The sequence below is a fragment of the Parus major genome, chromosome 2 (genome assembly GCF_001522545.3).
Source record: "Parus major isolate Abel chromosome 2, Parus_major1.1, whole genome shotgun sequence".
Lineage (NCBI taxonomy): Eukaryota > Metazoa > Chordata > Aves > Passeriformes > Paridae > Parus > Parus major.
The window spans coordinates 61,706,192-61,720,119 of NC_031769.1; the positions used below are offsets into that span (position 1 = coordinate 61,706,192).

The 13,928-nt window shown below is 38.0% G+C and overlaps 1 protein-coding gene across 1 annotated transcript in view; it reads right to left on the reverse strand.

The window, feature by feature from the left end:
• Positions 1 to 13,922, reverse strand: part of DTNBP1 (dystrobrevin binding protein 1) — a 64,493-nt gene extending 50,571 nt beyond the window's left edge. The window contains exons 1-5 of the mRNA XM_015617530.3: positions 13,803 to 13,922; positions 10,434 to 10,484; positions 7,478 to 7,528; positions 6,709 to 6,769; positions 4,949 to 5,081 (exon numbers count right to left, since the gene is read on the reverse strand). Of these exons, the coding sequence (XP_015473016.1) occupies positions 4,949 to 5,081; positions 6,709 to 6,769; positions 7,478 to 7,528; positions 10,434 to 10,484; positions 13,803 to 13,858 (352 nt within the window). The 5' untranslated portion in view covers positions 13,859 to 13,922. The remainder of the gene's footprint in view (positions 1 to 4,948; positions 5,082 to 6,708; positions 6,770 to 7,477; positions 7,529 to 10,433; positions 10,485 to 13,802) is intronic.
• Positions 13,923 to 13,928: the final 6 nt, after the last annotated feature.

Genomic DNA, 13,928 nt, shown 5'->3' on the forward strand with positions numbered 1-13,928 from the left:
AAAAAAAAAAAAAAAAAAAAAAGAAAGAAAAGCAGTTTTTTAGTTCTACATACTGTGATGGGGAACATTCATTGTTTACCACACACTCAATTTTCTCTCACAAAATCCAGATGTATTCAAAGTGTAATATCATGATTACAATTATGATTGGTAGGCCCTTTTTCTTTAAGAAACAGACTTCTCTGAGAGCATTAAAATCCAAATACCTCTATTGTGCTAACTTGCTTTTCAGAATAATTGTTCCCTTATTAATCTGCAAAATTCTCAAACACAGCAGGACTGAAGATAATTTACTAAGGTACCTATCAACCACTGTTTTTTCCACTTAAAAGACTCCCACCACCTGCTTTGCTGTATTTTCTGTTGAAATAATATTAAAAAAACAACAACAAAGGAAAGGAAAATAAAGAGGATGAAGAAAAGTGAATTCTAGAGAGCAACTGATTCCTAGCACTTGCATTTGAGCAGCCTCTAGTGGGAACTGCAGAAAACACTGTGCTCCTGAAGAGCAGGAATGGACACTAGAGATCTCTCCAGAAGGCAACAATCCTGCTTTACTGAAACAGAGGTTTCTGAAGTTTTTCCCCTTTCTGAAGTGAAAGAAAAATTGCTTTTCACAAAAAAAAATAAATAAAATTGAAGACAAGCTCTGTTGCAGCAGCACCAGCTACAGATGAAAATTAGCATCTTTTTCCCAAAAGAGAACTGTCCATACAAAGGCAGTGCCAAACAAAAGTACAGATTTAATCAATTTGAAACTTAGGCTGTAAAAAAACCCTTCTCCTCTAAGTATTTTTTAGATTTTAAAAAATATATTTACCTTTAGATTATGAATTTTCATGTATAGCAATATGCCACACTTGGTAGAAATAGTATTTTTTATTAGATAGCTTAAAAACAACCAACTTGTTCTTTGGGTCACATCACTCTAATTATAGCAGTTTGGGCTGTATGTCTTACATTACCACAAGTATAATAACATTATTTGAAATTTTAATTCTTAGTTTTAATTCTTTTGAAGTATGTTTAAGGTTTGGTTAGATGACATTTCATTGCATTGCATTATCTTCCATCAGCACACACCGTTTTCCTTAGTTTACTAGCAATCAGGTATTAAAGTATTTACCTAGAACTCAAAAAACCACACATTTTTTTTATACAGGAGACACTTTCTTTCTAAATTGTTCCAAATTTAAATCTACCATATAATTTTTCTAACTGAAACTTATGTTTTCTGCAGTTCTGTATAAGTACAAAATTTGTTTGACTAGCTAAATCACTGCTGTATGTCAGAAAATAGGTTTCCACTTACTTTAGATGTAGCTTTCCTGCACTGTCCCAGCCACTCAAACAACAGAAACCATGCAGGAGTATGAAAGACATTTCTACAAAGCTCATTTATTTTCTGACTAAAAGGCAAAAAGCAGAAAGGATGGAAGCGATTGCATCAAAGATGTTCCCTCTACCTCTAGGCCACACAGGGGCAGAGATGACTAAAAGCTTAAAAATGAGCAGTGAAAGACATATATGAACAGGAAGAGTTCAAGTCAGCTGCAACAAAAAAAAACCAAAAAAACAACAAAACTTTATTTAATTACAGTTCTACTAGTGCTCAATTTTTATCTGCTTTCATAGACAGGACCTTAAACCCAGCCAATATTATACCACTCAGATGACGCTAAAGCAGCTTTTTTGCTAAAACTACACAGCAAGTACATTAGGATCCTTTTCCTTGCATGTTCAATCTTCAGTCAGTTCCAAGTCTACAGCACCAAACTGTATGCCTTTCATACATATATATCTCTAGATAATACAACAACTCCCTCTGCTGAAGTGTTGTGCCCTGGAGCCTATGGAGAAAAATTCCTTGTTGAACATAGCTGTCCTTACACAGTATTATTCAAATTCCCTGGTTTTATATAAATCTTCCCAACATTTTCCCTGATTTTCCCAGTAAAAGATAAATGCAAGTTCTGAAAAAAATTAGACTGAATTTTGCAAAGCCAAAGAATGGCAATTTTCATACTTGATAGTCAATCGGAAATAAAAAAGACTGACTTTTTACTCAAGATATAAACAAGGATACTTCTCCTAAGCAGTGCAAAAGGTTCTTTTTCCCCCAATGAATTTTCACAACCCCCCAGCTTTTACCTCAAAAAAGCCCTCTAAATACTAAGAGGCAAAGGCTTTTAGCTCTGTGCCTACATACCAGCCTTATTTTTCTTCTCAGTCCCACCAGAAAAACATTTTCAACCTATGTTGGACCTGCCACCAAGATCAGTCTTTCTGAAACCAGTATCAAGTGAATTCTTAACATTTGATCTTTAAAAAAAAAAAAAAAAAAAAAAAAGGGAGATAAACTGGATATACACACAATGCTTGTGTGTATTGATTTGCCAAAATCAAAACATATGTTTGAGCAAAATGCCACATTTCATACTAAGTATTCCAGATACCAGCGAGCAGATATCTTCTACATCTCATATAAAAACTGGCTTAAGTGATGATTTCAATTTGGCACCTTGAATGGGCAGTAACTGCCCTTTTCACTTTTACATGAGAGTAATTTTTTCTTCAAAGTTCTCAGTAGCAGATACAAGACATTGCATAATACAATAAATTCATCAAATGAAGACAGACTTTCTACTTCAAGTGAGGGATGACTGATAATGTGAATACCTAAGCTAAAGAACTTTATAAAGCTGCTAATGAAAACGTGTCTTGTAATACATAGCAGAAGCTGAAGAACCTGTACATGAGTCATACCAATTTTAAGTAGGTCACTAAAAAGGTTCATTTCCATTATCTGAAATTTCTTTAACCGAAAGCAGCCAGGTTCCCCTATCTACTTTCAAACGAAAGCATTAACAGATTTATTAGAAGCATATCATGTCAGAAGAAACAACTGTTTTACTGAAATTATGAAGGTGAGCCAAATTACATCTTGGGTGCATAAACCTTTGTGATTCTATTTTAACTTTTGTTTTTTTTTTTTATACAGACTGTTTCACTCATTTTGAAAATTTACACTCAGAGTAATAGTCATCTCTTGAAAAACTGAATATAGTTTATATTTATATGAAGCAGTAAGTTAAGAGTTATAAAAAATAAGAACAGTGAGCAGAATATTGCAGTAAATTTCTGTTAAATCACCTCCAGAAAGTTAGATGCTGAATTTGGTACAAATTATAACTATTTCATCAAATATACTCCATAAAAATTATTTGAGGAAAAAATAATACACAAAACTATTAAAAAAAAAACAGTTGCTAGGAGAAACTAGTAAGAAACTTCAGATGAATTACTTAAAATCTGACATAAAAGGTAAAGCTAGAAGGTTTGGTTCAATCTTAGAACTGTAGCACTACACTCAAAATTCATTAGCTTCCCTGAGCAGGCTGCTGAATGCTTCCTTAAATCCTACTTTTGCAGTATCAAAAATATCTAGAGACATACCCTTCCAAGAAATTCTACAATCAGAGTGAGATTAATTCTAGTTCATAAAACTGTATTAGGAATCAGAAAGTAGCCCAAATTCATCAGGATTTACAGCACTTGCAGATGTAAACTATAAAGGCAATTCCATTACCTTTCTATTATACTGTTTATCTTTGGGCTACCAGTGGACTGCACAATAATATTAAACCCAGTATTTTAATAAATCACTATTTGAACTTTTATTTCCTTGGAGAAAAAATTTCAAACAGCCAATATTAAATGGTTAGCACAATGATAAAGCCTTATTAAACAAGATGGTATAAGAAAGTTGTGATAAAAAGTAGAACACATGACTTGGTTCAGAAACAAATAGCAAAGTTATTACCAGCCTACCTAGGAACAAATTCTGATTTGTGCATGTCCACTGACCATAGCAGAATGAGAAATTAGCCCCTGAAGACAGAAAAGAGCCCTCCTTTTCTTCACATCATGTCAGCACATAAATCCAGCCCACCCCACAAAAAAACAGAGCTGCAATCACGAGAAATTTCTGCCTACTGCCTAGCTGCTGTAAGAAAGAGGAATGCAGGCACAGTCACTGGAGAACTTAGCTACCTAAAATCCATGTGCAAACAACAGGTTTTTTTTAAGCTTTAATTTCATGCACCCATGTAGATTTTCATGGAAGCATCAAGAGATGTACTGTGGACAGAGAGCACTGCTGCTTGTCAAATGCTGCCTGCCCATTTCAAGGCTCAGCAATAGCAGAGATTTTCAGAGATGAGAATCCCCAACGTTTTTTCCTAATTTAATTTTCAACAGTGGATCAAAAGTTTTGTATGAGAGGTTCCAGAATTAGTCCACCAAAGCATTCATCTTTTCAATAAAATGAACAGGTTAAGCTTCAGTAAAGTTTTAAAAATTGCAACACACCTTACAAACATGATGTGTTTGCTAACCTTAATAGGCAGCATTAATATTCACCTATAGAAAAGCTGGGTATCACTTCAGAATATCTTAACCTTGTACATTAATTCAAAGTATGGAAGTTACCTTTGGAACCAACAATTGCTGAAAACCAAAGGTTTCTGCCTTGAAAGTGTCCCTAACCAGGTAAATTTCCCCCTGTCCCACCCCAAATGGTAAGTTTAAACATTATTATGTAAAATTACATAGACTCCAAAAGAAGCAGCTATATACATGACTGTTCATACTATCAAAAATCTTAACAATTTAATATTATGAATTAAAGAAAGAGCAGCATTTTCCACCTGTCCAAACATTTGTCAATATTTTTTCTTTCCCCAAATGGCAACACATACAAAATTTTAACTGCTGGGAGAGCAACCACTGCTACTTGTTGGTCTTTCAAAAAAACAGTTTGCTTAAGAACTACAGTTTTACCACAGAAAGCAAAATTAAATTTTATAATCGCAACATTCACAACAGCTGAACTTCAGTCTAATCCTGTGTACTGATCTGAATGCTTGTTATATCTATAAGAACTTACCTAGGCTTGCTGTGAGGCATTCCAGATCTGCTAAAAACCCCGGTATTTGCTGAAGCTGATCCTGCAGTTCCACCAGACTGTTCCTTTTCTTCTCCCAGTGAGCAGAAAGCATCACAACTTCACTATCAACCAGCTGCAACAAACAGGTCTTTAATTGCAAATTTATGTTCCTGTTTATGAGCATCTTGACTAATTTTTATAATTAATACATTTGGAAGTATAAGATCAGCACAGCAACCCTACAGCACTGCTGCTTGTGTACTCCTCAAGTAAATACACAACATGCTCAAAAAATTCCCTGTAGCATGGAATATTTGTATCAAAATGCATTGACCAAATATATGACAAAATTATTTCTCAATATACTAATCAATGCAGGAAGTATTTTATGGATGTTATGAACTGTAAACAAGATATACCTGAAATTTTGGCAGAAGTGCTGCACTGGTGCACAACAACAACATCGCAGTGCTGCAATTTTGGGCATATTTAGATCAATAGTTTATTGTTGCCAGTCATACCAATTTCATCATAACAATAAAAATGAAAATTCTGCACATGCAAAGTAGTCTAGAAAGTAAAGAAATGAGATTTTAGAAAAAGTTGGCCTTATAACATTACTGTTCTTCTGCTTTTGTGATGAACTGCAGTAGTGTGCCAAGTGTCTTCTGTGCTTATACAGTTTTTATTTTCCCTTTTTATTAAAAAAGTAAACAGAACTCTGCAAGCAATACATACACTGAGTTGTGTTTAAAGTAAATATCTGAGTTAAATGGAAAATTCAAGTATTTTTGGAAGTTTTTCATTCCCATTTTTCCCAAGCAGCCATAACATGTGAGATTACGTTATATTAGTTTAATATATGTGAAACCTCACATTGTTTCCAAAACTACAACTTTTAAAGCAAACTATGGCGAGTATTATAAAATTGTGACCACATCATTTAAGAGATTTTCTAGAAATAAAAGAACATTATGAGCAGTAAAACATGCCAAACTGGCCAGGAGAACTCCATCTCCAGTATCTGAAGGTTTTCAGGCATTGAAATGCAGGGAAAAGAAGGGTCATACCATTAGGAAAGAGAAAGAACATAATAGACTTTCTTTCTTCCCATAAATACACAGTGAGTTATTTATCCATTACAAAAAGATAGAGAAGTTTCTAAGTAAAGAAAAGAGCCAGGAAGGATGCACCCAGCCAAAGTGAAGGTTTCAGGCAGGACAGAAAACTGATTACACTGTCTTCCCCTTAAACATAGCTTGAAACTGAAAGTCTGGTGTTGAGTAACACATTGGTAACACTTACTGGAAGTTTCACTTCCCTTCATTCCACACATAAACCACACCAGTTGTCACTTTGCTTCCAGGGCAGGAAAAGTGAATGAAATTAGGAGAAAGCACAAACACTTCCCAAATCTTTTCAGCTGGGCAAGCAGATCTTGTCTCTTGTGGACTAGGAGCGGGCAGCAGTGTCAGGGCTACAGCCCCACCCTGGTACAAACCACTAAGGTGCCTTCTGTACTTTCCAAGCCACCCCACAACTGCTTTTAAAGAGCTACAGCAGGTGACACACAACATCATCTTTACAACTGTTTACATTGCATCACTTTATTTATTGTTTACATTACTATAAGAGTGAACAAGGCTGTGCGGATGTTTACCTGTGGATGTTAACCCTGTAGGCTGATACTAAAAATTTTAGTTTAAAATTATTTACACATTTTAAAATATTTCATGCGTGGCATTGTTATTTTTTCTTACCTCTCCAGCTTTTGCACAATCTTTGGCTCCTTTATGAAGGGCAGCCCAAGCATCTTCATATCTGAAGAGAAGAAAAATTACTATTTTTACTGTGCTCTCCTTACAAAGGAATTCATGGACGTCACTTTGCTTATATTTACAGGTATTACCAGAAATTACAGCTGAAAAAAACAACTGTGTAGTTCTTTCCAGTACTTACTTGTTCTGCCACGACAAATATGCAGTGAGAAATAATGTCTTTTAAAGAAAAAGTGATTCATGTTTCTTAACCTGCTAACTGACGTTAAAAGCTAAATGGACCCAGCAATACTTACAAGACAACCCACCACCTTAAACATCACTTGGAACTCAATGCAATTATGAAAATGAAAAAAAATAACAAGATTGTAATCATACATATATCCCTTCCAATTAAAAAAAAACAAAATAGAAGAAAATTATATCAAATATATCAAAGTTATGAAGCCACAGACTGGGGCTCAGTGCTGGCTTCCTTCACCCCTCTGCATTAGGAAATGGACTGAAGTCAGCTTTCAAATGCGGCATTTCCTCCAGGACTTCAGTTTCATTAACGTGACAGCACTTCAGGATTGGGCCAGCTTTAAATACATTTATCATTTGGTAACCACTCCCACACTGCTAAATGCAGAACAACCAAAAACCTATTATCAACACTTTGATTTTCTTCTCTAATCTCTTTCTTTAGAAATTAGATTTTTTCCAATCTAATATAGGAAGAAAACACTAATAAAGAAAAGGAAGGTCATACCTGCTTAGTAATTCCAGTCCAGCAGAAAACTCTGGCAAACACTGAACAGTTCTATAAAACAGATTGCAAATGTACAAAACTGTTAAAGAATAGAAGGTTCTTATAAAAAAATGTGTGCACACACATCTGCACCTAGCAGATATGCTGAGCAATGAAATGTTTCCTCCCTGTTCCTACTTTCAAAAAAACATTTCCAATTTTGGTTTAAAATTCATTACACAGTGTATCTGACAAAAATATTCCAAAGCTAAGATTGCTTTTTTCCCTTGTTGTTTTATGATAACCTATTCTTACCTCTTTTCAACCGTGTCCATTAAAAAAGTTTTATTAAATAATTTCTAAGTACAGTTAACAAAGATACAGGATGAACATTACTTTAACCTAAAAAATGGCACAGAAATATTCTGAAAAAAAAAACCTACTACAGAAGTTCATGTCCCTCTATACAGATATTGCACTTAATATATTCTGCACTAAAAATAAATACTAAAGTAAATAACCTTTGCCAGTTTAATGCTTTAATGATCTCCTATGCAATGCATACACTTCCATCAATAACAGCTTGAAGCATAAAGACATTTTATTATAAGTTATAGAAAACTAACAATGCATTACTTCTAAGGATGCAAAGATCTTGATTGTCTCTTGTAAGATCACCCAAATAGACTGTTCTGCACTATCATCCAAGCAAATTAAATAGATAAAAAAAAAAAGGAAAAATAACTACCATAAATGAAACCTTCTTGTCCTTAAGGCAAGGGAAAAGTGACAGAATCAGTGAAGTGGAAAGGGACCTCAGGAAGTTTCTATTGCAATCCTCTGTTAAAATCAGCTATGAGATCAAAGTAGTTTCCCCAGGAAACTTTTCTCAGCTTTTCCTGTCTGATCATCTCATTTCAATTTATGCTTATCACCTTTTGTGAACCCACCACATACCAGTTTCCCCAATAACCACTTCAATTGTAATGACAGGCTGCTGACAGGTCTCCCAGAAGTCACCTATTCTCCAGGCTGAACAACTGCCCATCTCAGCCTTTCTTCATACACAGAGTTCCTGCCCAAACCATTCTGGTGGCCCTCCACTAAATTCTTGCAGAATATTAACATCTTTCTCAAACTGGGGACACAAAGTGGACAGGATAGTTAGTGGTCTAAGGTGTATTGAATGCAGGGGACAATCACCTTCCTCAATCCCACTGTCTGGGTATTGTTTGCAGCCCCATTAGCTGTTGGCCTTCCCTACTGCAAGGCATACCCCTGGTTCACATTCAGCCTGCTGTCTGCCAAGAACTCCAGAGTGTTTTTAGCAAAGCTATGTCCCAGATAGTCGGCCACGGCAATACTTTCTTCCCAGGGAAACATGGATTTGTATCTCTTGATTTTCACAATGTATCTCTTGGTACATATGGTCCGATAGGCTTTCATGGATTGAGTATCTTCAATCTATCTTCATTCACTCCTGATCAGTCTCCTTTACCCCTTTCACTAAGCACAAGGCACTGAAGCCACAAAGGCATTAAATAACTCACCAGCCTCTACATTTGCTGTAATTCACCCCATTCATCACCAATACCATGTTTTCTTTCAGCTTCTTACTACCAATGCAGGGTTAGCAGCTCTTCTTGTCCTTGACATCTCTTTAAATGTCAATTCCAGGTGACATCTGGCTATCACAGCATGCCAAAGAGGCATCAAGAAGTTATCCTTGACACCCTCCCAGGGCACTTCCTGATTGCATACTGATGGGTTGTCCTTTCAGGAGCTGGAAGCTAAAGGTCCCCAAGAGAATGGGGGTTTAATGATACAGAGGATTCCTCAAGCTGTTGGGAGAGAACATCATTCTCTCCCTGGTCAGAGGGTCAGTGACAAACTCCCATTGCAACACCATACATCCCTTACTGGCCTCTCCTTGGCTCCCATCCATATGACCTCAGCCATCCTTACAATCAAGCCAAGCTGTGTTTGTCCCTGAACTTTATCAGCAAAGCAGAAGCCACCCCAGCATTCCCATTTCTGATGCTTCAACTGTTTTACCCAGTGCTTTTCTCAAAAAGGATGTCTGTTTATAACAGCACTGGAGAAGAATCAAAATATTATGGACTGGAAACACACAGAGAAGGCAGATACCTATAACAGTTTCATTGAGACCTTCACCCATTCTTAGTTTAGCCTCTGTGCCTTGTCCATACAACTAGTCCTCTGTTAAAAAAAAAAAATTGTATCTAAAACATCAAGATTCAGAACTTAGGACAGTTTATTTCAGATGCTTTTTATTTAGCATTTGGCTTGTTTTTAAACTAATTTATGTCTACATAGCATGTTTTAATAAGAACATGCTTTACACTAAAGCATATCTGGGCTGATTTTAAGAAGTAATTCTCACAGATGTCCTTTACAGACACAAAAGTCTTTGCCTGTAGCTTTCACAGGCTGAAAGAATGGACAAAGAACTGAAAAAAAAAACCACCCCAAAACAATGAAAGAAAGGAAACCAAATCAGCACAATTCCCAAAACTTCTTGAAACAGAAAACTGAAGTATTTCACTACACACATATTTTCCACAATAAAAAAGCTTCTACTTCTGTTTTTACACTAAAAAAAAAAAAAAAGTTATGATTTTAGGGCATGAGATCCACAGAGATTGTAAACAATTACATTTGAGTCTACTGCAACCTGAATCCTTTATGAGGTACTACAATAACACTGCATATTCATTTAATTTAAATAGTAATTTATAAACTGATTGACAGCCATTAGAAATCATTTAGGCCTATCAATGAAGGCTGTATGAAGCAAAGCATTTGCTTTGGTTAAGCTTTTCTGTTGTCAAAATAGCATTTTGTAAAATCATATGCAAATGTTCTTGCAATTGGCTCATATATATGAGCCACTTCAATTTTTTCCTTAACAAGAATATCTTATATTAATGCTATATATTAAGACATTCAGAAGTACCTTTGTCTGCTTTTCTTTGCATCTCTTGATTTGTCACCCAAAGTCTTCAACCTACAAATCAAAACAAAAATCCATCAGACATTTACAACACCAAAAACAGAGAATGAATTGAACACATAATGTGTTAAGTTCAATCTATTACAGTTAATTTTGTTTCAGCTTGTTTCACAAATAAATTGAATTTCACTTAGTTTTGTGGAGACCCTCATATGAATTTCCACTGACACTGCTAAATCTTGAGATTCTCTTGTAGAAGTGCATCAGGCAATTCAGGATAAAAAGTTTAATGGGAGTTTTATATATATCTATATCTATATATTATTGTATACAAGCCATCCACCTTTTGATATAATTTCCTTCGCAGACAGGAATTAAAGACCTGCATAGAAATAACCAATCCAGCCCAAGGAATGCCATTTACAGGAAGGCTCTTGTGGCAAGGAAGAGCATGACAGTCACACATACACATGCACCCATTTGCCAGAAGTCTGACAACACAAAACCAGCACAAGCATAACTTCTGTCAGCTTTCAGAACCTCCAGCAGCATCACCACAGTGCACTGCTACTGAATGTATCTGAGGCTTGTTTCACACACAGTCCATTTCAAACTGACTTGCCCCTCAAAAACAAAAAAAGTATCTTGCTCCTCAAATACAAAAAAAAAAAAAACAAACCCAAAGCCTCCAAACCAACCAAACAATCCCCCCCCACAACTCTTTCCAATCTTTTTCAGACAACCTGTATATGTTAGCCAAATTAACACAGTACAGTGAGAACTAAACCTACTGGCTATTCCCTGACCACCATGGCAATGTTTCTAGGCCCTTTGTGATCAAAGTCCAGGACAGTAAAAGTCAGGAAGAAATAAATGACACAGACATAAGCAAGATGGAAATTAACTACAAGAGCCAAAGATACACTCCAGATATGACAGAAAGATCTGCAATCCTGAGTGACCCAGGGACTGAGAAACAACCCAATATGCAGACAGACATTCAGGCTGCTTTGAGGGGTAGTCAAATCACTCCCCCAGTCTTGACCACTATTTTCCAGGAACTCAAAGACACATCAAAGCTCTACAGCACACCAGGTGGTTTACAATTTGAGAAAAGACATGCTAAGGCAGGTCTCCACCCCCTCTCAGAGAGCTGTTTATACCAGCCAATCCAAGCAGCAACAACCACAGCACACTGAGGAAGAAGCCCACTGCTGAAGGAAGCTGTGCAATTTGCCCTTCTCTGCTGCCATGCTCCCCAGTATGCAGCCTGGCCTGAAACAGCAGAACTCTTCTGCATCCCTTTTGGTTGTTTTTCCTTATCCTGAAAAAGCTTGCTAACAGGTGAATGGGTCAAAATTTAGATACCTTGCTCACAGGAAGCACAGAATTAGACAGCAGACACAACTGAGCAAGGAAGGAGGCCAGAGAAATGGTGAATAACTCTAAACTGTTCTCTTTAAATCACACAACCCAGATTTAATCTTTCTCAGCAATACATCCATGTTCCCATATTCCCTGGGAAGTGATACTACTTTCTTATAAGCCCTGGAAAACCTTCCCCCTCAAAATGTCATGAAATTCAACTTGCTCTACTTTGTAAGCATTTATGTGTAGTTAACAACTTGGCAACAACTTGACACCAAAAATACTTTCTTTGAGTTTTGAGAATTAGAGAGTTTTAAGCAAAAGTCTCAACATCACCAAATTACTTCTATTACCACTTTGGTGGGGTGCAGAATGGAGTAATTCAGAACACCAAGAAATTAGGTTACATGGTGTAGGAAGGAAGAAGGGGCAAACCAGGTCAACTTGTGTTCTGGCTACATGAGGACACTAAAGGAAAAAAAAAACAAACCCTTCCACAGCCTCTGTCACTGTGGTTCTGAGATACAGGTTCCCAATGGCAAAAAAAAAAAAAAAAAAAAGAGGTTACACCACAGATGAAAATATCACTTAAAGACAGGGCACTGGAACAAGGGCACTTCAATGGAGCTGCTGAACACAAAGATGGACACTATGAAATCGGGGATTATTCTCAGAACAAAACATTGCAACACTAGGAAGAAAGCAAAATACATGGAATTTGTGTTTTCGGCTCCACTGCAGCAAATATGGAAAACACAGAGTTAAATGACCATCAGATCTGGAATGTTATGACCTTTCTGTTGTCCTCTTTCACCATGTAAAAAACACCCTTTTCAAGAGTCTTACACTGTACTGAGTTATCAACTCCTCTGAGAAGCAAAAGAGAAAGACAGAAATAAAGCAATGCATTCGTTTGTATTTTTAAGACAGTTTAATATCTAGTTGCTGTTTGGTAAGATGAGACAGATAATACATAAACAATTTATCTGTTTGATTGGCAGCCTCTTCTATCAGTTTCTCTTGACAATCATACACTGGTACAAGTAATGATAAACTGCTTATTTTAAGTTTCTGAGGTACACAGACACTCCTCCCTATACATAAATATTTACCATAGGGATATTATAAGGCTGCCTTAACACTGCCAAAGACCACACAATTTTTAAAAGTAATTGATTACAATACGATACTCCCCTGAGGCTCATCATGAGCCAACAGTTCTGGAGCACAGGCATGACCTTGTCCTCCGGCCACTGCCGCCTCCCAGTGACAAGCACTGGGGCCACCTGCTTCTACTAAAAACAGCATCGACACAGGGCCTACCCAAATAAACCCTGGGAGGCAACATAGGAAGAGTATCTCCCTGCTTTTCAGTGCAAGCGCGGGGCTGTTCCATCCGCTTATCCTGCGCTTCTTTTCCCCAAGTGACAGTAACTCATCCTCCAAGGAAGAGCAAATTTCCCCACACACCAAGCGGCGCCCAGAAACGCTCTTTAAGGGATTACGCTGATCCATGAAACCTTAAAGGTCGGTAACTTCATAAAAAATTCAAGCGCGTTAATTGACCCCATTCACATCTCCTCTCACAACAGCGCTCTGTCTGTCCCTCTCTTCTCTCTCTCTCTCTCTCTCCTTCCCCTGACCGCAGCTGCTTCCCGGGCACGGCGGCTCCTCCTCCTGCTCCCCAGAGCTGCCCGCGGCACCCCAGGGCTCGCCAGCCCGCCATCAGCCGCCCAGCCCAGGCGGGAACACGGGGGCATTCGGGACCCTGGAGCCGCCTTCCCAGCCAGTCCCCGCTCTCAGGAGGGCATCCCGGGTGACAGAGCACCCCCGGCAGCAGCTCCTGTCTGCGCAATCTCCTCCTCTTCCTCCCTCCCTGTGCCAGTCCACGCCTCCCCCGGCCCCCGGTCACCTGCTTTCCCCCCCCTGCCCCGGCCGGGCTGCGGGACGCCGGCCCTCTCCCGCTCCCCCCGCCAGCCCCGCGGTGCCGTAGGCGATACCCACCCTGCGGTGAGGTCCTGCTGGACGCTCAGCAGCCGCTCCCGCAGAGTCTCCAGCATCTTCCCTGCTTTTCCCGGCTGCGAAGGCCAGCGCCGGAGGGAGGGGCGCGGGCGGAGCTCGGCTGAGCTC